The 25,894-nt window shown below is 39.2% G+C and overlaps 1 protein-coding gene across 2 annotated transcripts in view; it reads left to right on the top strand.

Moving 5' to 3' along the window:
* Positions 1 to 25,852, top strand: part of TSHZ3 (teashirt zinc finger homeobox 3) — a 112,799-nt gene extending 86,947 nt beyond the window's left edge. The window contains exons 1-2 of one of the 2 annotated variants that reach the window (XM_089540673.1): positions 15,805 to 15,847; positions 20,338 to 25,852. In XM_089540673.1, coding sequence (XP_089396799.1) covers positions 20,370 to 23,540 — 3,171 coding nt within the window. In that variant the 5' untranslated portion in view covers positions 15,805 to 15,847; positions 20,338 to 20,369 and the 3' untranslated portion in view covers positions 23,541 to 25,852. Of the gene's footprint in view, positions 1 to 15,804; positions 15,848 to 20,337 lie in introns of those variants that run through there. The other variant, XM_089540672.1, reaches the window with a different exon arrangement.
* The last annotated feature ends 42 nt before the right edge of the window (positions 25,853 to 25,894 follow it).

Below are 25,894 nucleotides of genomic sequence, written 5' to 3'. Positions count from 1 at the left end.
ATCCCCATTCTGGGGAGCAAGCACAATAATGTTTTTAGTCGCTCAGCTCTGGAGCAACGTCTCATCATGTGATTTGGCTGTCAAGAAGTCAACTTTGACATCTGGTGATTAAAAAGACAGCACTCATTTCCCTTTCCCTCTTTCCTCACTGTCTTCTAGGTGTGTCTACACAAAGCCAAGCCAGACCAGTACCAGTTGCCCTATCACCTTGAGGAGATGAATGTTAAGAAATGACCATCATTCATCTGTAGGCATTCATTCATTCATTCTAAATTCAGGCTCATTCTCATGTAAGGTGGTCTTGCAAAACATATCCAGGTGTTGAGATGATTGAGAAGAGTGATATTTGTAAATTATGATGCACACTGATCTACAGGTACTAAAGTGGACTCTTGTTATCCGCTGGGATTTAGTTCCAAGATCCCCCGTGGATAACAAAATCTGTGGATGCTCAAGTCCCATTAAATATATTGACATAGCAAAATGTTGTCCCTTATAAAAGATGGAAAATCAAGGTTTGATATTTGAAATTGATACTTTTTTGGAGCATTTTCAAACTATGGATGCTTGAATCCGTGTATAAAAAATCTGTGTATAAGAAGGGCCAACTGTACTTTGCAGATCAGAACACCATTATAATATGGGTTTTGTGCTTTTTCAAATTTTACGAGGTCACTTTGCATTCAAAATACACACTAATGTATATTTTTAGATAAGTGTTTTCATAAATGTATTTTGTGGGAAAGTACATTTCAGAATACACCTTTAAATACCAATACCAATACCAATGGTCAAGCAAACAATTGTAGATGAATGCAGAAACAAGATAGAATAGGTTTCCGAATGGACCTGTGCATAGCTGACATTGGGCCAGAAATGGAACAATACACCATTGCTAAAAATAAAGTTGTCTGGCTAAATTCAAACCAGCTCCTTACACAAACTTGACAGTTTTTATAAGGAAAGGGCCAATTTCAATGTTGTTTTCTTTGTCAATACAAGAATTAAAATGGCCAGATTATAGAAATGTTGGTATATACCTTTACATTATTTTAAGTACTGAGACACATTTTCTGAAAGTATTTTTTTTCACTCTCAAATTTATGTTGTAGCACCAAATTACCTATGCGATAGTGTGACTAGATTTACGTGCAAATATTAAAAACCCACTAGCTAAGGATAAGGCGAAACATAAGACATGGTCTTTAAGTCCTGGATATCTGGTGGGTAGGTCAACTCTTAAATCAAAGACTGTATTACTTTCCTATATTTTATAAGCATGCATCCAGTGCAGGTTGTTTGCAGAGCGGTGCATACATTTGTCTGTGCCTGTTTTCATTTTTTAATCCAAATATTGCTTTAAAAATCATATATGTATATAAGCGAATAGCATTTAATGCTCAGAGCTGGTTAGGCAGATTTAAAATAAAATCTCCTATTTATCAGCTATGAAGATCAGATTCTGTGTGATCTTTTACTTAGGGAAATCCATGCATGATATTCTTACTGTTATATGGTAGCTGTAGGAGTTACTTGAATATCTGCATATCTGAAAAACCTATCACTTGTGTTGCAGTAGCCCAGAGATGGAAGCCACTTTAGGACATAGATCTGACTGCCAGTGAAACTAGTCTGTTATCTTATCACAGTGTATTTTTCTGTCTCTCCTTATGTACCAAGCTTCTGTGAATGACTCCTTGGTTCTCCTTTTACCTCTACAAATTTTCACGGGTGAATCAGCACATTTTAACCGTTCTGGAAATAGTATCTCTTGTATGTTGCATTTATAGGGAGCGATGGAATAAGCCCTGCTCAGTTCTGGAGAACAAAATGTGAAAATGTTCTCATTGGCCTAGGAAACGTGACGATTGCGTGAAGAGTAGAGATGGAGGAAAGAAATAAAAGATGCTTCAATCTGTGTGTGTGCTTGCCACCTTTCTAGATCAAAAATATATATGCAAATACAACTACAACACCTTTCAACAAAAGGGAGGCGGAGAGACACAATCTTTTTCTCTTGCTAGGGAAATGCTTTTATTATATCAAGACTGGTGTTCCTCTTCCCCTTCCTTTTCTTTCCCGGGTGAAAATTCCCAACTATGCCAGCACTTGCTAAAGCAAACACCTCACTATCTCCCCCATTACCATGTAAAACATCAAAATGATCTAAATAACTACAGTTGGCAATGTAACTGAAAAGGGGGGAAATACCATGTAATTGTCTAATCGTCGGATCGGGAGGAGGGAGAGCAGCTTTCCTTTATTCTTTCCCCCTTTTCTTTTTACAAGCTTATAAAACAAAAACGCTCGTGGCACCAGCTAATCTGAAATGCTTTTAGTAGCATTGTTCAGTAGCAATAATCTGTCAACAGATTACAATTTTGCTTAATTTTAATGCAGCTAACTTAAGACGGTTGTATAGTAAATTTATGCAACTGATCACAGTTATTAAATTACTGCATCTGCAAAAGAAGCAATCAAACCCCTTATTATGGTTGCTGTGAGTGAATGTTAAATGTCAAGGAGTTACCAATGCGCTGCAGGGAAGCACGTTACAGTTAAAGATGCATAAAATATCAGCACTTTTTTAATGCTTGTGCATTCAACAAAGACTCCCATCCTAATTAACTGGTATGGAAATAAATAATTTTTACAAACTACCTTAGAAACAGTTGTGTTACAGTTTTTTTCCCCTCCCGTCAAAGTCTACTGCTTTACAGCGAACCCATTAGATGCATTTCCCTCTTAACTCATAGAGGCTATGAAATATTTAAATCTCACACAGATTTTGGAAACAGTATTAGAAAGGCAACATTCTTGTGCTAAAATGTAATGGAGGGTTAATTTCACAATGAATCTTGAGGTTTTCATCCTGTAATAATTGCTTCTTTTTTGTTTTCCCCTTCCCTTTGGAAGAAGGTGGTGATACCTCAGTATATGATGTCCAAGTGATTATGGATGGGAGAAGCCCTCTGTTTCCATTCCTCTCTTATTTTTGCACATTTTCATTGATAAACCCATTCCATACTGTGTCATCATTAATCTACAGTTTATTTCTTTAAAAAGCCTGCCAGAAAATTCACATTTCAACATATATTTAAATACATGTCACAAAGATACGTTCTCTTTAAACGGGGGATTACTGAGAATACATGCGCTTTTAAAAACATACCTTTTCAACATATTAATACCTTTTAGCACTGAAAAGAGCACAGGAAATTCGAGGCATGTAAAAACCGGTTTGTTCCACTTCACACTTGAGTTTGGAAAGGGTGGGTCAGATCACTTTGTATGAGGATTTTCAAAGATCAAATTTCTGAAGCATCCATGAAACAAGTAACCCTGTAGTGGGTTGTCTGTGTCACTGTTAACCCCATCGGTTGGTCTTTCTCTCATGAAAGGAAAGATTTCATATAAATGCTGAATTTTAAAATAAATGAGTCTTGAGATAGGAGCAGCTCTCTAGTAATATTCGTTGATTATGAATATAGACCAGCAGAAGGGTCTCTTGCCCAAGCTCTTTTGAAACTATCAAAAGGGAATTGCATTTTGAACATAGCCAGTTTTAAAAGTTTTGTGAGGCTGGACTCTTGCTGGCATCCATCCCTGTTAAGAAGGGTACCATTTAAGGCCTCAAAAGATCTCTGTCTTGGTTCCTTCCTGGTGATCCCAACCAAATAAAATGTAATGCATGTTATCTCTAATTCATTTAACAAAGAATGCACTCCAGCAGTAGTGGCCAATGCATCTACTATGGGCTCATGTTATGGAGACATTAATGGAATTATCCAAGGTGCTGGACCTATTTGGAATATAGTTTTTTTGCACCTTGGATAGACCTTTTTGTTGCAATAAATCCAGTGTAGATTCACAGTACCTCACCTGGAAGTCATGGTTGATCACTGCACTCCAGATTGTTCAAGGATTGTGCAAGGAAGTCTGGGGTTGCCATTCTCATAGCATCCCATTTGTTGCTCTCACATGTTCACTTAAGCCAGTGGAAAAGCTACCAGCTTCCCAGTTTCTATCAATCTAAATTGGGGTGCACAACTTCATCCCTTTCATTTTACTGTTGATTTTCAGTGGTGTGGAAACAAAAAGAATACAAAAACTTGCGTGTTCTTTGCAAGCCTTGCTTGAGAAGGAAACATGTCCTTTGTGGGTATCTTTGTGGCCATCCAGCCTCTGTTTAAAGACATCCATTAATTTCTTGTTGTTTTTAGAATTGCAATGGCATTTAATTTTTACTGTTGTTTTAAAATGAGAGTGAAGAGAAAAAAATGTTTTATTTAATATATTTTTTAAAAATATTACATTTCACAGTTATTTTGAATTTTTTAAAAACTGATTGATATTATTATTTGTTAGGCTTCTATGCATGCTTTCCCCCTCTCACACATACTGTAAATGTCTGGCAATTTGCTCACATGGATGGCTGACAAGAATGGAGGCTGCAGATGGGCACCTATCTTTTGAGTAGCTAACACCTTTTTCATGCCATTGGTCACCAAAGAACAGCCCCAGAGGTAATTAATTTTGGTCAGCGCTGAAGCAAGCACAATCCAAGAAAGTGACCTAGATGAGAAAGCATTCTTGAATCTCCTCTTCTCTGTGTCTGTCACTTTCTTTCTCTTTCTTTCAAATGGGAGTTTGTAATGTTGATGTAGGTATTGCTTTTCTCTTCACTGTGTATCCCAGGGTGAAGTATAAGAAAACTATTACACAGAGGCTTTATTGTCTCCCTTGACAATCCCTTTTCACTTCAATAGTGAAGACTGCAGGGGGGAAAATTATACCAAGCTTTTTTTTAACCTGCTGATCTCCAGGTGTGTTGACTACAACTCCCATTATCCTCAGCCACTATGGCTCTGGAGGGAGTTCCAGTTCATTTAACCCAAAGAGGATCAGATAGGGAAGGGCGATTTATAATCTAGATCTATTTTATAAGTTGAGAACATTTTTATACTGCTTTTCATTTGGGGGGTAAAACCATCCCAAAGCAGTTTACAATGCAACTACTTGCCAAGAAGAATCAAACGCATCAAGCTAATAGAATAAGTCATAATCCATTAAAGCTAATTAAAACATGTAAGAACATGTTTTAAAAATTACACCCTTTAATAAAACTTCCCTGCAAGCCATCTGATTCTGGATAACAAACATTGATGGTGACAGTGGTCACATTTGTGTCAGCGTTTCATGCAGGGATTAATGAATTTCATTTCACTTTCTCCTACATCTATTTTTTTCTGAATATCAGGTTCTTTCCATCCTGTATGTGAAGAGATTTGCAATTTCTGAAATTGAATACATTCTTGCAGTGGGATTTTTTCATTGAGTGCATTGTCTAGTGTGAAAAGAGTAAACCACCCCATGTACTGTAGACAAAATCCCGACCGTCATCTTCTGATGTTATTTTTAACAAATAAATAAATCTATATATGTTAAATACAATCATGCAATTAGCATCACATCTCATTGGTCTAAATATGTGTAAAATTCAACCTGTACCTAATTGATTGGTAAACCCAGCCACACAAGTCAGTGCATCCACTGGTGGAGTTAAGATAAGCTGTTCTTAGTTACATGCACACAGAAAGCGTATCTGTGAAAATTAGGTTCCCAACAATTCAAGTAACATTGGCTAGTTTTTCCACACATGACAGGAGAGCAGTGTGGGTAAATTAACATGTTGATAGCATGAACAGTTGTTAGTAATTATATATTGTTAGCATGGTGGATTCCAGCTGTGGAATTAACCAGACATGTGAAGATGGCGTACCTCTCAGAGCATCTGTGTATGCCCAGATTGAAAAATTAAGACAGTTCACTGATGCATACATATCAGTTTATGATTGAAGCATCAAGTGGTGGCCTGAATGTGTGACTAGCCCTTTGACGACCAAGCAATATGGAGAGAATGCTCACACATGTGTGCATGTGCGTGTGTGTGTGGGTGAGAGAAGAACATGGTTTTTGTATCTACCAAGTAAAACTTTACCAGAGCCATGTGGCATCAGAAATGCAGTGGGTTGTTTCAAGTAACCTACTGCTTTCAAATTGCTTTCATTATGGGCTGAATGCTGGTGACAGTGTGTATTGGAGGAAAATGGAAAACTAAATTCATCCTTAAAGCCAGAGAGCCGAATGGCTAAAATACTGAAATATTAAAAACATCCATTAGTATAATCTTTTTCATTCTGGAGCATATCAGCTTGGACGATGGAAGAGATGTGCCATCATGGTCATCTTCAGTATTGGTTGATGGGTTCCCATATGAGTGGGCTGCAAATCGACTCTAGATTCTAAACTTTAATGGAGGTATTTTTATTGGTAACATTCCTCACCTGGACTGCTATTGTAATTTTTGGACTAAGTCATGGAATGGATTCACTGCCCCACTGTCATGGAAGCCACCATGCATTGTCAACTCAACAACATTTATGTAGCACTCATATATATCATCTTATAACATTACAACGTAGCTGTAAGATAGGTCAGGCATCAGCCATTATTTCTGGTAGACGATGAGGTGCAGAAAGGATCTCAAGTTGGAGCACTACATGGTTTAGAAGTCAATATCCAATCAGAAGATAAAATCCATACCTCCTCTCTTATTGCCCTTTACCTCCTCATTCTCAGTTTTATTTCTCTTTTGCCTTCTGTTTTCTTCTCCACTGTCAACATGCAATGTATCTTGAATTCCATGGGACAAGGGTGCTGTTTCTTTCCCAGTATTGCTCTGCAAAGTTCCCTATACCACGATGACACTGTAATAAAGGCAATCATAGGCGCATTACAGATGCGCACAAAGTACGTGCTCTGCGTGTACTAGGGTTAGGAAGGGGTGTGCTAGGGTAAGGAAGGGTCTTACCTTCCTCACGGCCTTCACCCTAGTAAACGCAGAGCGCGTACTAAATGGCGGCCCCTGTCCACACGGGAGCCGCCATTTTGATGTCTTGGATGCACAGCATCCAGACATCACACGGCGGAAGTGACGCAGTGAGTGCACGACTTGCACCTTGCGGCGCCACTTCTGGGTCCAAAGAAGAAGCGCCATTTCGGCGCTTCTTTTTAGCTGCGCCGGGAAGCCTCACAGTTTGGCTGCTGGGGCTTCTCGGTGCAGCTAATGACGGCGGTGGCAGACCGCCCACTTTTGGGCGGTCTGTAATGCACCATTGAAAAGAAGAAAGTTCTCCTTAACTGCTAGGTCCTTTGGAATCATATGCTGCTCTAATTGCAAGATGTGCCTCACCTGCCAAGTATGGGCTTTCTGTGTGACACCATTAATGCTGAGGTGCCATAAAGGGATCCTTTTAAGAATTCCTCATGGTGATGAAAATATTCCAGTAGAGCATTAAGGAGTTTGCTTTGGAGATGTGTTTAATGTAAATATGCTGTCAGATACCCTTCAAGTAATTGACAAGAGCAGATGATTAGCAGTGTTTTCAATAGTGTTTTTGCATAATCTTACATTTTGACAGAACTCTTCAGCATCTCTTTATTGTCAGTACTCTGCAATCAGGAATACTTTTTTTTCTTTTCCTTGACAACATTTACTTTGTCATTATAAATCTTGTAAATGGTCATTTAACTTGTTCATTCTGCATGTACAACTTTCAATAGGAACACATTTGTCGGTATCTTTCTTCACAGGGAAAAACCAACAGCAAAGTAAGCTTGGGCATCTTAAAGTAGGTTACCAGAAATTTTTAAAATAAGGAAGAAATGGAAGAAACATACCCATATGTTTGATCATTTGATATATTTGATATACCACTTGAAATACATTTACCTAGATCTAAAACTTTCCTGATTTTGTCATCCTTTCACTTCTGAACTTTGGATGAGTTATAGCTGACTGTACATTGAAAAACATTGTGCATGAAGAGACATCTAGATGGATTCATTCATCCAGTGACAGAAATTAATTTATTAATTAAAATATTTATATATCCTGCCCTATATCCAAAGATCTAAGGGCAACATACAATAAAATCCATTCAAATAGTTTAAACTGTGAATCAGTAAAAAAAAACAAAAAACCTTACAGTTTTAAAATATATTTAACTATCTAAAACATAAACACAAGTTAAAATAGATAAAGACATGCAAGTACAGTATGTAGACTAATGGGCTTCAGGAAAAAGCCATGCTTCGACATGGTACCAAAATGAAGCTATTGTTGGGGCCAATTGGGATTGTAAGGGGGATGGCATTCCAAAACACAATGGTACCCCTTTTCACATTTCCTTACAGTGTATTACCCCCACTTTATTCTTCAGGCAGGCATACATGGTAAATGGTGAGCTTCCAAGTATTGAGTTCCCAGTGCATTGAGGGCTTTAAATATCATCTCCAGCACTTTGGATTTGGACCAGAAATGTAGTGGCAGTAGGACAATTCCTTTAAGATCTACATAATGTGGTTACTCTATGATATTACAATCAACAATCTGTATTATTATTATACAGTTCCCCCATTGTGTGGAGTCCAGTGCCCCAGAATACTCTAGCCAGCTTTCCATGCTCTGTAGCAAACTTGGTTCCATCATCCTGTAGATCCTGTTTTAGTCATAACATTACTATCTACAGAAAGGTTTGGAAACAATGGGGCTCAGGGAGGTTGCTATGTTTAACCTGGAGAAGATAAGGTTAAGGCGTGACATGAGGTGTGTTTAAATATTTGAAGAGATGTCATATTGAGGATGAAGCAAGCTTGTTCTCTGCTGTTCCAGAGTTTAGGACACTAAGCAATGGATTTAAACTACAGGAAAAGACACTGAGGAAAAGAGAACATCCTGACTTCAACAGCATAATTTTCTTCCTGGGAGTGTGGTGGAGCCTCCTTCTTTGGAGGTTTTAAATAGAGGCAGGATGGCCATCTGTTGGGAGTGCTTTGATTGTATATTCCTGCATGGCAAAGGGTTGGACTGTATGGCCCTTGTGGTCTCTTCCAGCTCTTTATTCTATGATTCTATGACAATGATGAGGTACCAGCATGGTCTGCAATAACACCAGAAAAGTAATAATAAAAAATAGAGGACCACCCCCCAAAATTTAACAAGGACTCAGTGTGCTTAGTGGCCAAGGAACATATGGCTGTAGGAAGGATAAAGACTTGGTAAGCTGAAGTAGAAGGAATGGCTTTCTCAGTTGCTTCTCCCTGGCTCCCTTCCAGGGAGGCAAGGCTGATCCGTTCTTTTTGTCCTTCAGAAATCTTGAAAATGTCTTTTTATTTGGATTGGCTTTGGCCAACTGACTGACAGGTGAAGATCCACGAAGAGTCCCTTCCTCAGATGTCAGCCAATGAAATACTCTTTTTTATTGCTGTGCTTTTAATATCTTACAAGTCAGGTGTGCTTTACTACTACAGTGTCTAGACTTGTTTTTCAAAAATGTTTAGCTCTGTATCCAACAATGCCATTGCACATTTTCAGGCCTAATCTGAAGGTGAGATCCAATGCAGTTTTAATCGCACAAACCGTTGTGACAGAGTTTGTGCAAATGATTGTGGGAGTGACTTCGGACAAACCACACTCTTTCACAATCAGAGGCAAGAAATTGTAAAGTTCCTCTGAATCTTGCCAAGAAAATCCTATGATTGGATTGTCATAAGTCAAGACTTGACTGAAGGCACATAAAAACAATGGCCACTTAGTAGAATGGCATTAAACAGGAAAGCAAGAGGTCAACCTGTAGGAGCGCATTCAGACCTTCTAGAACTGTATTTTTTTTCAGAGTCCCAAAATGTAACTTTTCTCAGCTCAGGGTGATACCAAAAAACATGTTGATGGTTTCTATAAGAAGACTATTGAATTCTGTGTATTTCTTCTCCATTCATAATGGGTATATGTACCATATTCTTTGTGTGAATAGTCAATATGATGAAATTTCACCTTTATTTGAAGCATCACTCTTGTTCTTCAGTCCCTCTGTAATCTATCTCAATGGATTTCTGGCTCATATAGATTTGGTCAGTGACAAGGGTTAGAGTAGTCTTGTAGAACATTTACTTGTAGCTGTGGGAAAGCACACATTTATCAAGGGATTAAGTCGATCAGATTGTACCAGGGATCAATGGGGCGCTTGCGTGATCCCTCTTAGGCTAAAATGCATTTGCCTTCTTTCAGAGAGAATACACACACACACACATCCCTCTGTCTTAAAGTCATTTATCTCAGAATGTCAAATTGCAATAATTAACCATTATTGATCTTAAATTCAATTAACTTCATTAACACAGGTCATGATGAGGGTGTTTGCAAGGGAAAGGCATTTGACAATTGCCTTTTTCTTATGTGACATTGAAGCTCTCAATTGAAACTATAAACTATTATATTCATATAGTGCATTTGAGAACTACTTTGGGGGAAAAATAGCAGAAGTTGGGTTGGCACAACAAAATAGTTATCTTAATCCTTTTCCTAATTATCTTTGGAAACCTAAAATCAGGTGGGGCCAGTATATCTGAATGACCTCTTTACTCATAGATGAAGAATATATGGTCTTCTAGCTGGTGTTTGACTGCAACTCCCATAAGCCTGAGACAGTCTAGCTTGAAGGTGAGAAATGATGCAAGTTGCAGTCCAACATCTAGAGAACCATTGCTCTCTATCTCTTCCTTCCATCATCTGTGAAACCTCTTGTGTGTGTGTGTGTGTGTCACCATTTATTGTGGTACTTTTGTCGGGCCTCCAGGGGTAGATCATTCCACAGTTGGGCCACTACAGGTGAGAAGGCTCTCCCCCATTTTCCAACAGCATGTATTGACTTCACCAATGGGACATGGAGGAGCAATGCATAGACTACTGTGGCTAGGTTATCTCTGTCCAGTAAAGACCATATCTGGCATGCCAGTTGAAGTTAGCACCAAGCACTCCAAGTTGGAGTCCACCTGGGATATGCTTTCTGCTGAATGTCTGATAACTTATTGTATTTGTATTTGTTGTTGTTCTGTGCCTTCACGTTGTTTCTGACTTAGGGCAACTCTGAGTGGATCTATCATTGAGCTTCCTTCACAAGATTTGTTCAGATAGTGCTTTTTCTTTGCCTTCCTCTGAAACTGAGAGAGTGTGACTCATCCATGGGTTTGCATAGCTCAGTGGGGTTTAGAACCTCAGTATACACCTTGGCACCCTTTTGGGGAAGAGAGAGAGGGCTCTGTAATGGCCTCTTTAGAGCTTGGGACTTTGCAGGATTGGGGAGGAATCCCCCTTCGGGCTGGGCTTGCCTTCCAGTAAATGGTCACATGAGGAGTAACTTAATTTTTAGATTGCCCTTGAGGTTCAGGTGTTTTGCCCAAGGGAAGGGTGAGGAGGCAGTTTTATCAGGCCAGCTTGTTGGCTTAAATTTCCAAAAAATACCAATATGGGGGCAAGTAACCAGTGAAATATGGGGCATATGGGGTAAAAATGAGGACATATGTTCTATCCAGAAAAGGTTGTTACTAAGAGGATCAGAGGTTTGCTTTGCCATTGCCTTTCACATTTGGGCTCCTCTGTTCCAAATTCAACAGCAGGGAGACTGCCTTAGGAGCAGAAACATTCTTAGAAGCAAAATTGTTTGATTACCACATTTGATTGTATGGAAGGAAAAGAAAACTAAAGTTTCCTCTGAACATCTGTTTGCTCCACAAAGAATTATAATAATTAAGAGCTGTTAGAGACATATTGAAGACTTTGATGCTCGAGCCTGCTTACATCTTCAAGTTGGCTGTACATCTCGTATCCGTTTCCTTCAATGGCCTGCATTCTTCAAAGTGATTAAAAGATGCTACCCGAAGGCTGGCATTAAACAGGAAGTGATGGCATTTGGTATTCCTGGCAATGGCTTGTAAACCACATTTGGTGGCATGTTTGTCATTGCAAATTAACTCATTTTCCAGTTGAAGACGAAGCCTTGAAAAATCACATAACATCTGCAGAGCAGATACACAGGAAGCTGTCAAAGCAGATCATGGGTCTACCTAGCACAGTGCTGTCTATGGGAAGATGGGCTAACTCTTGCTTGCCAGATGATGGGAGTACAACTCCCATCATCCTACACCATGGAGAATGAAAAAGCTGGCAATGGTAGTTTTCATTAAAAAATCCTGGAGATACAGTGCCAGTCAGTGAAGACTTTGTGGGCACCTTATAAACTTCCAAATGTCAGCCGCAGCAATCCTTCACCACTGAGTTTTTAAAAAGGAGAAACCTGTTGCTAAATGTTGAGGCACGAGGTGGAGGAAGAGTCCTGGGCCCTTAATGATTTAATGAAACCTGAGACACATAGTAGTAAATATTGATGTTCAGACACTCATGAAATTCCCAATAGCTACATCCCAAAGATGAGCTCCAAAACACAAACAGTTGTGTTGATTCATACCAACCATCCATTTCCAGTAGTTTTTCCTCTCTGCAGTAGCAAGTCATTTCATTTGTGAAATGAATTGGATTTAATTACACATCGAAGATCAAGATGATCCAATATTCTTGGTTTTACAGCTGAGTTATGTCACAATAATACAGTATATTGTTTCTGGAGTGCTCCACTACTTTGAAGATTGGAGCTAAACTCAGAATAAACAGAGCAGACCGGGGGGGGGGGGGGGAATAGATAACAGTTATGATTCTGCTATTCAAGGAGTCTGAGTTGTGAATCCCAAAACTGTCGATGCTCAAGTCCTATTAAATGCAATGGCATAGGGAAATGGTGTATCTTATATAAAATGGCAAAATCAAGGTTTGCTTTTTTTGGAATGTATATATTTTAAAAATATTTTCAAGCCATGGATGGTTGAATCTGTAGATAAAGAATCCATGAATATAGAGGGCTGACTGTAACTTCCAGTGATAATTTAGTCCCGTTGAAAACCTGAGAAAGTAAAGAGTAAGTTATATATAAAAAATAACTACAACCAGAGATAACTACTAACTACTAGAAGGTCTGAACTTGCACTGTAACTAATTACTCTTTTAAAATTACTTGCTAGGCTTTGGTGCCAAATTATTCATTGATGTGCACAAGTGTGATAGGCTTGGCATTTAAATTATTTTAAATCCAGTAATTTAATCAACTGACTTGACACTAGTCAAAAGGGATGTTAAATTTAGAAATCATTTATTTTGCTGAAACACACCTCAAGCCTTATAGAGTGATGAATTTCCAAGGCAAGGTACACCTTGTCTTGGACTGAGTCTCAGGTGGTACAAAACTGATGCTTTCATCAAGTAATTAGCTTACTTGCTAATTAGCTTACTTGCTGTTCACCGCTATGATCTTTGGAATAGCGGTATATAAATAAAACAAATTATTATTATTATTAATTATTATCAAGAGTCCTGAGTCCAATGAAACTCGTTGGCATCTTTGCTAATAAAGAGGCTGGCCAAGGATATTTTCCTACCTGAGAAAGAACGGCAGACAGTACTCTCCTTCCCAAATGAAGGCTAAGTCATTTTGTAGCCTAGATCAGGAAATCCCACATGTACCTCATCCAAGAGTAAAAAAAAAAACAGCAGCAACATCCTGACATTTTACTGCCTTTTCTTGGCAACCCAAAATCTGCTGCCCAAGGTTCAGACATCTCTCTTCCTAATAGTAGAACCAGCTCTGCTAACAAAGGCTAAGGAATATTGACTCCCTCCCCTAATTTTGGATTATTATTACTAGTAGAATCCTCTCAGATTGTTAGATGCTTAGAAGCTCTAGTTTGATGTCCCTGTAGAACACTAGGAAGACATAAAAATGAGGTTTTGCACAGAGATCATTTTTAACATGCCATATTTCCCTGAGACAGAAGCCCCTATGAAAACCCCAAACCAAATACACTTTTTGAAATGAAAAAAGGTGTGATGCACATCATCTTTCCTCACTCTAATCAGTTAACATGTACAGCCCATCGTACAAATTCTCTGCTGGGCCAGATCATGGTAGCTAGTGCAAATTGATGGCTCAGTGCCGAATTTTCAATTTGATTCGAAATCCAAGTAGCATGTCCAAGGTTTCAGTCACTAAATCAACAAGTAATCACTTGTTGGGCTTTGCAAAAGCTACGTAGCCCTGAAAAGCTTTGTCAGGGTGGAAAACTTTTTCAGAGTAGTTAAAATGTACGTATGTATTTCTGTTAAATATGGGAAAGGAAGCCACATTTTTGGCTTTCTTCTATGACCATTTCTATGTTCTTTATTTTATAGTCTGTGAACATGAATATGTATACTATGTGCTATCTAGTTCAGTGCAATTGTTAGATGCTTTACTGCCCCCACAGAGCAGGAGATGCAGAGCAACTAAGACTATTACAAAGATCCTACAGTGGGGATGCATAGCACAAATCTCAAAAAGCAGAATTGTGCTGTGAAGTCGAAGGCTTTCATGGCCGGCATCCATAGTTTTTGTGGTTTTCTCAGGCTATGTAGCCATGTTCTAGAATTGCACTATTTATCTGGAGTATTTATACTCTGTTCTTCAGTCAAAAAGGTTCCCATTATATGTGTTATACAATCCTTGTATGCATGGTAACTTTGTTGAATGGCAACATTGAGCAAGCGAACCAAGACTCCATATGTACAACCAAATGTGCATACATACCCATGCTGATACATGTGAAGCTCTACTTCTACAACCTTGAACTGAACATGGCCATTCCACATTGGACAAAAACTTTCAATAACATGCATAACCTACTAACAGCATTCTGGCCAGTATTGACCTATATTGATGGAAAAGAAGCAAGGTTTCTTTGTAACTCTAGGAAAGACTATTCTCAATTATTCATTTTCTGGTCAGAAGAAAGAGGAGATGACCAGTGGTTTTCACAGATATTTCTCCCAGTATTTTCTGGGGGATATTTCTGTGTGGGGCATTTTGCACAAAAATATTTTTTCCTATGCAGAAAATATGCTTCTGGTGCAGAAAACAGTCCCCTGGAGGTACCTTGGTTAAAAAAAAAATATCTCCTATTCCTTTATCTTTTTGATGGTAGCATCTAAGAAGGCAATTGTCAGGAACCTGGGAAATTGTAGTTCCTTGGTTCAATTGAAGCTGGAGTTCAAAGGTTTTCCAACAGATGGTTTGCAGTTATTACTTTTAGTAGAATATGGGACACCTATTAACAAGCCCTAGTCATCACCAGCCATCTTCATTCCTAGGTAAAGGTGCAGAGTGTTTGACTACAGTGAAGGATTGGTAGAAAGTTCCCATTTCAAGGTTCCATGGAAAACTCATTGCAAACAAGCAAACAAAACCTGACTTTTTCCTACAGTTCTCAAATAGATAGATAGTGCCAATTCAGAGCTACTAAAGTTACTTTTAAGAAGAATTAATATGACATATGGAAACCATCCATAAATGATCAGTGTTAAGACTCTCTGTATCTCACATGTGCCAAAATCCAATGCTTAATCCCAGTTACGGTAGGCCGCAATAATGGAATTTATCCATGTGAGGTAACTTACCAGGTTTCAATTCCAAGTTTCCATTTCCTCTAGATGGCTCTAACAGTTGGTTTCAAGCTTTATTGTTCCGTACAAATTCTGTACCAATTACAAGTCAAGCTCGGCAGAATTTGTTGTCATTCTTTATGTGAAGACCAATGAAAATTGGATATATATAGGGACAGTAGATGATGCAATGGTTTAAGATAATTCCCATTTCTCTTATATTTAGGGATGCACTCACCACTACAAACAACATATGCAGTCCAATATGAAGGATTCATCTACACGTGGATGAACATTTAAAAAAAACCACACTTCTACTTGTTCCTTTGTGATCACTCTTCAGTCAGTCTAGAAGGAACTTGTGCATCTCCTTGTATCACCTCAAATCATGTCCCTTTCATTGATGGCAGTTTCAACCTTCAGGTGCATGTTTTCAAGTGATTAGCCATCAAGTGATGTATTACAGAATAATGTGTGTGTGTGAGAGAGAGAAACATAGAATGGTAAAGAAAAATGTTCTTTTCTGCAAAACAACAACAATCACATATTAATTTTATGCAGAATAAGTCCTAAATTTCGAATAGACTTCAAAAACTGTTTGGTTTTCAAAGACTTTCTTGCATTGGGGAAAAAAATTGCTACAATTAGCCACTACTTCCTCTGAGAAGAAATTTAGTGAATAGTTACATCCCGAGTCCCTGTCCTGAAGCTAGCAGTGATAGCAACGTTTGAAATATACAAATGTCAGAAGAGAATAGAAACATGTTTAAGAATTTTGTATTTGTTCAGTTAAGCTTAGTGGGGGCATGCGGTTAAGGGATTGTTCCAGTGATCTTTGAATTGAGACATAACAGCAAGCCACAATTAACATAAACTGTAGTTTGCAAACAGGTTTCCAACTGTGCTTCCAAAGCCTGATATACCTGCAGTAGAAATAGTTTGTGAACAAGTTTGGTTCATTAATTAAGACAAAGCATACTTGTGCCTTATGTCTGAACAGAGCTTGTTAAGTTTCAGATGGTGATGAAGCCAAGTGGAGACATGTACTTAAAATTCAGCATTGTTTGGAGGTAAAGAAATAATTCAGAGAAGGAGAGAATTCAACATCATTGGTATATGAGTGGTTCTATAAAAGTACTGGAAGCTATGGCTTTTGTCCAGGACTCTCCTATTTAAAAGGAGGATAGAAGAGGTCAGAGAACAGGTCCCATAGGGACCTGAGCAGATAGCAGAGGGAAAAACCTTCTCTATACAGAAACACTGAATGAGCAATTAGGAAAATTAGAAAGGAAGACAAAAAGGACAATCATAGAAGTCTAGTATATAGAGTCTAGCTGGAAAGGTCGATTAACTGTATAAAAGTCAGCAGAGGGGTCAAGAAGGGTGAACGCAGAGAAGAAACCTTTGGTTTGTTCAATGAGTGAATTCAGTGAGGGCAGTTTGTGGGAAATAGAGAAATAGAGAATAGAAACCATATTGCATGAGGTCAAGTCTCATTGAGTCAATGGGAACAAGCTGCATGAGATGACGGGTGGAAATAAAATTGTTTGGTAGAAGCAGGGGTGGTTAAAGTGACATGGATGAAACTGGAAGGGAATGAGCCAAAGGAGATACTCAGAGAGATGATGTTATGGAATGTGAGGAACTTGGAATAAGGGTAACAGCCGAAAGCAGGAGTTCTAGTTGGGTGGGCAAGACAATGGAGTACATATGGAACTCTGTGTTTGTTGGCTGTAGGAAATACCAGCAAAGTTTTCGGCTTTGGAACTTAAAGGAAAAGATTTGAGGTTTCATACAAGGCCATTTCAAAGAGGTCTGCTGTACAAGCACCCATATTCTTCTCTGGCTTAATTGAACGTGGGATTTATGGAGCCCTGATGGCGCAGTGGTTAAATGACTAACTGAAAGGAATTGGCAACATGAGCTTTCGTAGACTTCAGTCTACTTATTCAGATGCATTTGAGAAAGTAGACTGAAGTCTATGAAAGCTCATGCTGCCAATTTCCTTCTTTCAGTTAGTCTGAAAAGTGCTATAAGATCTCTCTAGATACTAATTTATACATGTTTAATGCACATAATGAAGACGGACTAGGGGGAGAAGATTAGAAGGAGAAGCTGGAAAGAAAAAAAAACCTGATATTTGGTCAAGGGTACATCCCAGATAGGCACTACAGTGCTGAGATAGGCTGAAGATTATGCAGTGGTTTGAAAAATAATGCTTTTGGTTCACCACAATTTCTGTTTCTTTAAACAAAGTACAGTACAAAACGGCAGAGTATCTCTGCTGGGTTCCCCGTAGCTTATGGTGAATAAATATTGACAAAGTAGTCTAAAGAGCAAACACTTTGACATTTGTAATGTCCACTGGAGGATCTTGTATATATTTATCCTGGAAGAATAAGGATAGCATACCAATTTCCCCCCCTAAGCTTGACATTGCTGTTCTCATCCTGGCTTTTCTTTTCTTTTTTTCTTGTTTTATGTCAAGAGGATTTTGCAATAGTAATTGGTCGTTTTGTAGCATGAGTAACAGAGATGTTTAAACCTCTGTTGTGATAATATTTCCATATTGATTCATTTGCCTCCCCCGCCCCAATGCTTTTCTTAGCTAGAGATTAATATGTAAGTTTCAAATATGGTCGGAATTAAACCCACATTGGAAGTCTCATGCTCTGTTTTGGGAAATGCTTTCTTTTTGCTGGCATTGTAAATCTTTGTTTGTCTTGTTCAGTGGTTAATCCCAGATTGTGAAATTCTCTTCCACGGGAATTTTGCTTCTATTCCCTTTCTACTGGGTGGCAAAGACTGAATGGCTTCTTTGTACTTTGTACTTGTGCTTAACTTCACAAAGGGTACCAAATCTGAATGGGAGAAATATCCCTGTGTGGTTCAGGTCCAGGTTATTTGAAGGACTGTATTCTTCCTTATAAACATGCCCATATTTTGAGTTCTACTGGGGAGGCCCTTCTCTTAGTCATACCACCTTCACCGTTACATCTGATGGGAACATTGGAGAGGGCCTTCTCAGTGATTGCTCCCAGGTTCTGGAACTCCCTTTCCAGAGAAGTTAGACCTGCGACCTTCTACTCTTTCCATAAACAGGCAAAGACTTTTCCGTTTTGGCAGGACTTTGACAATTGATTGTTTAGTTGGGATGTGCCTTGTACAATGTGCTGGATTTTCTTTTTGCTATTTTGCTGTGCTGCTTTTGTTTTGTTTTATAGTTCGTGTTTTTAACTGGTTTTAATTTTTTTATAATCACTTTTTAATTTTTTGTATTTTTTCAGTTTTTAACTTTTTTGTTTGTTGTAGGCTGGAAAGAGGAAATAAATAAATAAATGTTATTATTATTGGCTAGAATCTTGGTGGGGAGCTACGAATGTATAACCTAGAGTTACACATCTGTAACTGTTTTGTATTCACTATCCTTATGTATTCCCTAGTTTAGTTGTGATCAATGGTGGTCCATCCCACTGTCAGTTGAGAAGCAATTGACTGACCTTTCCTCCCACCCACTCACCCCCACATGTGAGTAATCTCTGGTGCAAGAAGGAATCGCAACAGGAATCTTGCTTCTTGCAGTCACAACAGGGATTGTTCATGGAGGGAGTGACAATCCCCATCAATCACAGCAGCGGCTTCCCAATAAGTGAGGCTCAGGAGAGCTGGATCCAAAGTCACTCAGTAGCACCACAACTGCTATGGTTACACATTTGTAACTCCCATGATGATCATGATGGTGGTGGTGATATCCCCATGTGTCAAAAACTTCTCTGATTCTCCAGTCCTGCACTGCAGTCCACTAGGAGTGCTGCGGGGCTGTGTTTTATTATTGCACAGCCACATAAAAGAGACATGTATATGACAACTAGAAAGTGAACAACAGATGATTTCTAATGTGTTTGTTCCACTTGAAGAAAAAGTCTCCATAATTCAGAGCTGCAGAATCCAAAGAGACAGACATGAAAAGATGGAAGGGGTGGGAAAGAGGATCCCTAGTGGAGGAACACTAGGGGTGCAGTCATAGAGAAAAGAGGCACTGTACTGAAAATGGGGGGACAGCTATAGAGGAAACAATTGCACTAACTCTGGGCATCCCCTTTGGAGACGGATGAGGGCTTGGATTTAGCTAACTGCTCCTAGCATTGCCCTGGCTCACCCTCTTTTCTGTTATTCCCATGAGCAGAAGACAGAGGAAACTCCGGAAGCCATATCCTGCAGGTGACCTATGGAATATCTTTCCATGTGCCACAGAATAGGGCAACTTTCCTTCCTTCTTATAACATTATTTCTTCTAACCTACAAAGCATACCTTCTGGGAATCAGCTCTTCCTCAGTGCCATGCCTACCTTTCTAAGCAGCCCCAATATGCAAATATAAGCTTTTAATTTTCTTATAATTGAGGAGGCACTTTCTTGTTGTTGCTTTGTGGGATTTTTTTATTGATGTTTTTATGTTTTATTAAAGATTGGTTCTCAAAATGTAATGAGTAAAAAAAAATTCTGGCTTAATTTAAATTGTGAATCTGTCTGTTAAGAAATACATTAGGGGTAGGAGAAGCATAAGACATATTAATTGACAGACAGGAACTGCTGTCTCTGAGGTTGATACAAGTAATTTATTACTTTAGAAATGAATGCCACCTCCAGAATGTGCTTCATTAATTTCAAATTTAGTTTTAATTTCAAGCTGTTGCCCCTTGAGAAGAATAAGGTGGCAAATTATGTTTGAAGAGCAGATTTTCCCCCTTCTTCCTCTTATTTGGAAGAAATGTAAATTTTAACTGTTTAATTTTAATAAATAACTGTATTTCTTTGATGGGAACATGCCAGCTGCTGATATAAAGCAAGGCCAGTCATTGCTAACTCTGATTTTTTTTTCTTTTTCATTTTTTCTCTCTCTCATCATGCCAGCTTACGTTTCGGATGAGCTGAAGGCAGCTGCCATGGTGGAGGATGACCTAGAACCTGATGAGAATGCTGTCGATGGAGAACCTTCTGCAAAATATGCCTGTCCGGAAAAGGACTTCACTAAGAACTGCCAGAGTTATCAGAACTCTCCAGCCGCAGAATTTTCCAGCCACGAAATGGACAGTGAGTCACACATCAGTGAGACGAGCGACCGAATGGCCGACTTTGAGAGTGGCTCCATCAAAAACGAGGAGGAGAGCAAAGAGGTCTCCATACAGCTGGATGAGTCAGTTGTGTCGGACAGCCTGGAACAAATGAAAGCCGTTTATAATAACTTCCTCTCCAACTCGTATTGGTCCAATCTGAACTTGAATCTCCACCAGCCAACCTCTGAAAAAAACAATGGCAGCAGCAGCAGCAGCAGCAGTAGCAGCAGCAGCTGTGGGAGTGGCAGCTTCGACTGGCATCAGACGGCCATGGCGAAAACACTGCAGCAAGTTTCACAGAACAGAATCCTTCCCGAGCCCAGCCTTTTTAGCACAGTTCAATTGTACAGACAAAGCAGTAAGCTTTATGGCTCTATATTTACTGGAGCCAGTAAATTCCGCTGTAAAGACTGCAGTGCTGCCTATGATACTTTAGTAGAATTAACAGTGCACATGAATGAAACAGGACATTATCGGGATGACAACCATGAAACTGATAACAATAACCCTAAAAGATGGTCCAAGCCTCGTAAACGCTCTTTGCTTGAAATGGAAGGAAAAGAAGATGCCCAGAAAGTATTAAAGTGTATGTACTGTGGCCATTCATTTGAATCACTTCAAGACTTGAGTGTTCATATGATCAAAACAAAACATTACCAAAAAGTGCCTCTGAAGGAACCTGTAACCCCTGTAGCAGCAAAAATTATTCCAGCCACTAGAAAGAAAACCTCACTGGAGCTAGAGCTTCCAAGTTCTCCAGACTCCACTGGTGGGACACCAAAAGCAGCTATCTCTGACACCAACGATGCACTTCAAAAGAATTCCAATCCTTACATCACACCGAATAATCGTTATGGACACCAAAATGGTGCCAGCTATGCTTGGCATTTTGAAGCAAGGAAATCTCAGATTCTCAAGTGCATGGAATGTGGGAGTTCCCATGATACTTTGCAGGAACTCACTGCCCATATGATGGTGACAGGACACTTCATTAAAGTCACCAACTCTGCCATGAAGAAAGGGAAACCCATCATAGAAGCCCCAGTCACACCAACCATCACAGCTTTGCTTGATGAGAAAGTCCAGTCTGTGCCCCTTGCAGCAACAACTTTCACATCTCCTTCCAATACGCCATCTAGCATTTCCCCAAAGCTAAACATGGAAGTAAAGAAAGAAGTTGACAAGGAGAGAATACCTATTGATGAAAAGATGAAAGACAAGGAAAAGTTGGGTGAAGATGAGGAAAAATATGACATCTCCTCAAAATATCATTATTTGACTGAAAATGACTTAGAGGAGAGTCCAAAAGGAGGGCTAGACATTTTGAAGTCTTTAGAAAATACAGTCACTTCAGCTATTAACAAAGCCCAGAATGGCACACCAAGTTGGGGCGGCTATCCCAGTATTCATGCTGCTTATCAACTACCGAATATGATGAAGCTGTCCTTAGGTTCATCAGGGAAAAGTACTCCCTTAAAACCTATGTATGGAAATGCTGAAATGGTTTCCCCAACCAAAAGCCAGCCACTCATTTCACCACCGAGCAGCCAAACATCCCCCGTGCCAAAAACAAACTTCCATGCCATGGAGGAGCTGGTTAAGAAGGTCACTGAGAAAGTGGCCAAAGTTGAAGAAAAAATGAAGGAGCCTGAAGGAGGGAAGCTTTCGCCAATGAAGAGAGCAACACCTTCGCCATGCAGCAGTGAAGTTAGTGAACCCCTCAGGATGGACACCTCTAATGATATTGGGTTCAAGAGCCAAGAGAATAGCCCAATTCCTCAGAGGGAGAACTGCAAAGAGAGCCCAACTGGGGAGCCACTGGAAAATGGCAAGGAGCTTGTCAAGGCTATCCCAAATACTCTGAATAGCAGCACAGCTATTATAACTGACCACCCTCCAGAACAACCATTTGTAAATCCATTAAGTGCATTGCAGTCTGTCATGAATATTCATCTTGGGAAGGCAGCTAAGCCCTCTCTGCCTGCCCTAGACCCAATGAGCATGCTTTTTAAAATGAGCAACAGCTTAGCAGAAAAGGCTGCTGTGGCTACCCCACCTTTGCAGTCCAAAAAGCCAGACCACTTAGACCGTTATTTTTATCATGTCAACAATGACCAGCCCATAGATTTGACGAAAGGCAAGAGTGACAAAAGCTGCTCTTTGGGTTCAGCGCTTTTGTCATCCACATCGACGTCTTCGGCATCTTCTTCATCTACAGTGACAACGGCAAAGACATCTGCAGTTGTGTCATTCATGTCAAACTCGCCGCTACGCGAGAATGCCTTGTCAGATATCTCTGATATGCTGAAGAACCTGACAGAAAGTCACACATCAAAATCTTCCACACCTTCCAGTATCTCTGAGAAGTCTGACATTGATGGTACGACAATTGAGGAACCAGAAGAGACAACCCCAGCTCAGAAAAGGAAGGGACGCCAGTCCAACTGGAACCCTCAGCACTTGCTCATTCTGCAGGCCCAATTTGCAGCCAGTTTACGACAGACATCAGAAGGGAAATACATCATGTCAGACTTAAGCCCACAGGAGAGAATGCACATTTCTAGATTTACAGGGCTTTCAATGACCACCATTAGCCACTGGTTGGCCAATGTGAAATACCAGCTTCGAAGGACAGGGGGGACAAAATTCCTTAAAAATCTGGACACTGGGCACCCAGTGTTCTTTTGTAATGACTGTGCTTCACAAATCCGAACTCCTTCGACGTACATCAGTCACCTTGAATCACATCTGGGTTTCAGGCTACGGGACTTGTCTAAACTGTCTAGTGAACAGCTAAACAATCAGATAGCACAAACAAAGTCGCCCTCTGAAAAACTGTTGGCACCTTCGCCAGAGGAAGATATAGGGACCTCGTACCAATGTAAACTTTGCAACAGGACTTTTGCAAGCAAGCATGCTGTGAAGCTCCATCTCAGTAAAACACATGGGAAATCTCCAGAAGATCATCTTCTGTACGTTTGTGAATTAGAAAAACAGTAGCATTTACTTTTGGACATACAAAAGACAGCAGCAACAACTGTACGTGGCTTTGAGGAAAACTGTCAAAATATGCCTTAAAGCTACCCTTTTTCTGTTCTTGGCACATAAATCTTGTTTTAACTCTGGGGTGTCACTCTGGCCTGAATGACTTTTCTCTCTTTCTCTCCTGTTTTTGTATAACTGTACAGTGTTTAATAGAGGTGCATAATCAGCTGTTGTTACTGGTAAAATATGAAGGTTAAAACGCAGTGGTAAGTGTTTGGAACTTTGTGTAAATTGGGGTTTTAGTTGCTGTGCATCCCTCCGATGCCTCAAGCTGCATGCATTAACAAAACATTTAATTAAGCATTTATTAATGAATTCTGGTGCACTTTTTCATGGAGACTTAAGTGTGCTGGTAGTTCTCACCCTGTAAATCTTTAGCCCTCTGAGTACTTTGAAGCACTTTTGAATTAATTTGGTTTTCTTTCCTTTTTGAACCTATGGATATGTTTTACCTTTTAAAAAAAAGATATCCCCTTCCATTTTGGAACAGATCTAGAGTTGAACAGCACCTCTAAGAATGGGCTCAAACAAATAGCGTCACCAACTGGTGCATCCAGTTGTTTGGTTTTCTTCATAATGCTTTGAAGGAAAGTCACACGGAGAATAGAGACAAATGTTTACCATGTGAGTTTTCCTTCAGTTTGATGTCACTTGAGTATTGGCCTGGTGGTACCTCCTTTGGCATCCCAAACCATTTGTATTTCAGGGACCTGATGCCTTGTTTCAGAGCTTCCAGTATCCATAGCCCAGACATTTATGTGGATCCTTTTTCTTCCATTTTTTCTTAGGGCTGACATGGACCCTAAGTCCTCACTGTTTGGCTTTCTGGGATATCTGCATGGGCAATGCATATGGAAAGCTACTTGACCTAAATACTAATGTTAGTCCCACTCAGGAGAGACCCATTGAATTAAGTTGGGAATACCAATCTTCATTCAACAATTGATTCATTGGGTCTACTATGGTTAGGACTAATCAATTGAATTCTGGACAATTGTCTTTCCTGAAGACATATTCTGTGTACCTGGATGTGTATCAGACACTGCCTTCTGGATATGCCCTTTGTTGGAGTTAACTGATGAATCTCCATGTCTGTGAGAGTGGCACCCATCCTGAAATTTTAAAGTATATTATTTTCACATTGAAACATAGATGTGTATATTGTATAGATTTTAAAATCCTCTAATGGGAAAAAAATGTGATTGTGGACAATGCCATTTCTCCACCTCCTCCTCTTTCTCCCTCTCTGCCGCCTCTTCTCCAACATTTTTATCAATGATGGATTTTGTACCTAATTCTCTCGCAAGTATAAGCGGTACCTATAAATATATAAATATATAAATATATATATATATATATTATAATAATGTATATTTCTTTTCTAGGTCAAGGGGTTTTCTTTTAACATCTGAACAATGTAAATTATATGCAAGAGACGACAGATAGCATTTATAAAGTATTCAGAAACATTATTCTTGAAGCAAAGTATGTTTGGTTTTTGTTTTGTTTTGCTATACAGTACATCTATATTGATAGAGGTTCATGTTTAAATTATACATATTTATTAGTTGTTTGCTACCTTTTTTTGGTTTTTTAAAGAAAAGCATTCTGATAACAGAAGCCACGGACTGGCGTGCATTATATCTATTTTGCACAACATGAATTTTAAAGGTATTTATTAGTAAAATGAATTTTAAAAAATCACAAAAGAAAATTCAAAATTAACTCAGTGCTCAAAGGGTTAAATCTATTTTGGGGCAGGAGAATCGAAGGGGGGAAATTGTACTGTATTTCCTAAACATTGATAAAAAAAGAAAGCAAGCCTTTAAAATGTTTGTACTGTAATACTTTGCTTAAAAGTTATGAGTTATTCTGTGATACAACCTCCTCTACTTATTTATAAGCGCTCTTGGTTGTTGTTTCATATCGCAGAATGCCTTCTCTCTATTTCTCTCCCTCCCCCGACTTCAGTTGGTAACTTTCTGTTTTGTTCTTCCTAATTATTCTCCCAAGATTTCATACTGCAGTTTTTATCTTTAAGCATATGAAAGGTAACCCGTGGTTACCAGCGCACTAAGTGATTCTGTTCGTCTCCATTTTTGGCAGTTAATTTGCAGAAGTAACTGACAGCTGACACCATACGAGAATCTATGTGTACAATATTGGCATGTAAACAGCACAGACCCAGAATCGCACATTCTGTGCCCCTGTTCTGTTGTTGACAATGTGGCACCATTATATGACTCTTCATATAACCTTTTTTTTCTACAGCTGCATTAAAATTGTCTTTTTTGCTATAATTTTGTGTT

The sequence above is a fragment of the Sceloporus occidentalis genome, unplaced genomic scaffold (genome assembly GCF_023333645.1).
Source record: "Sceloporus occidentalis isolate IW3139 unplaced genomic scaffold, rSceOcc1.0.p SCAF_10, whole genome shotgun sequence".
Taxonomy (NCBI): domain Eukaryota; kingdom Metazoa; phylum Chordata; class Lepidosauria; order Squamata; family Phrynosomatidae; genus Sceloporus; species Sceloporus occidentalis.
Note: the sequence above shows the minus strand (reverse complement) of the source record. Positions and strands in the feature narration are given on the sequence as shown.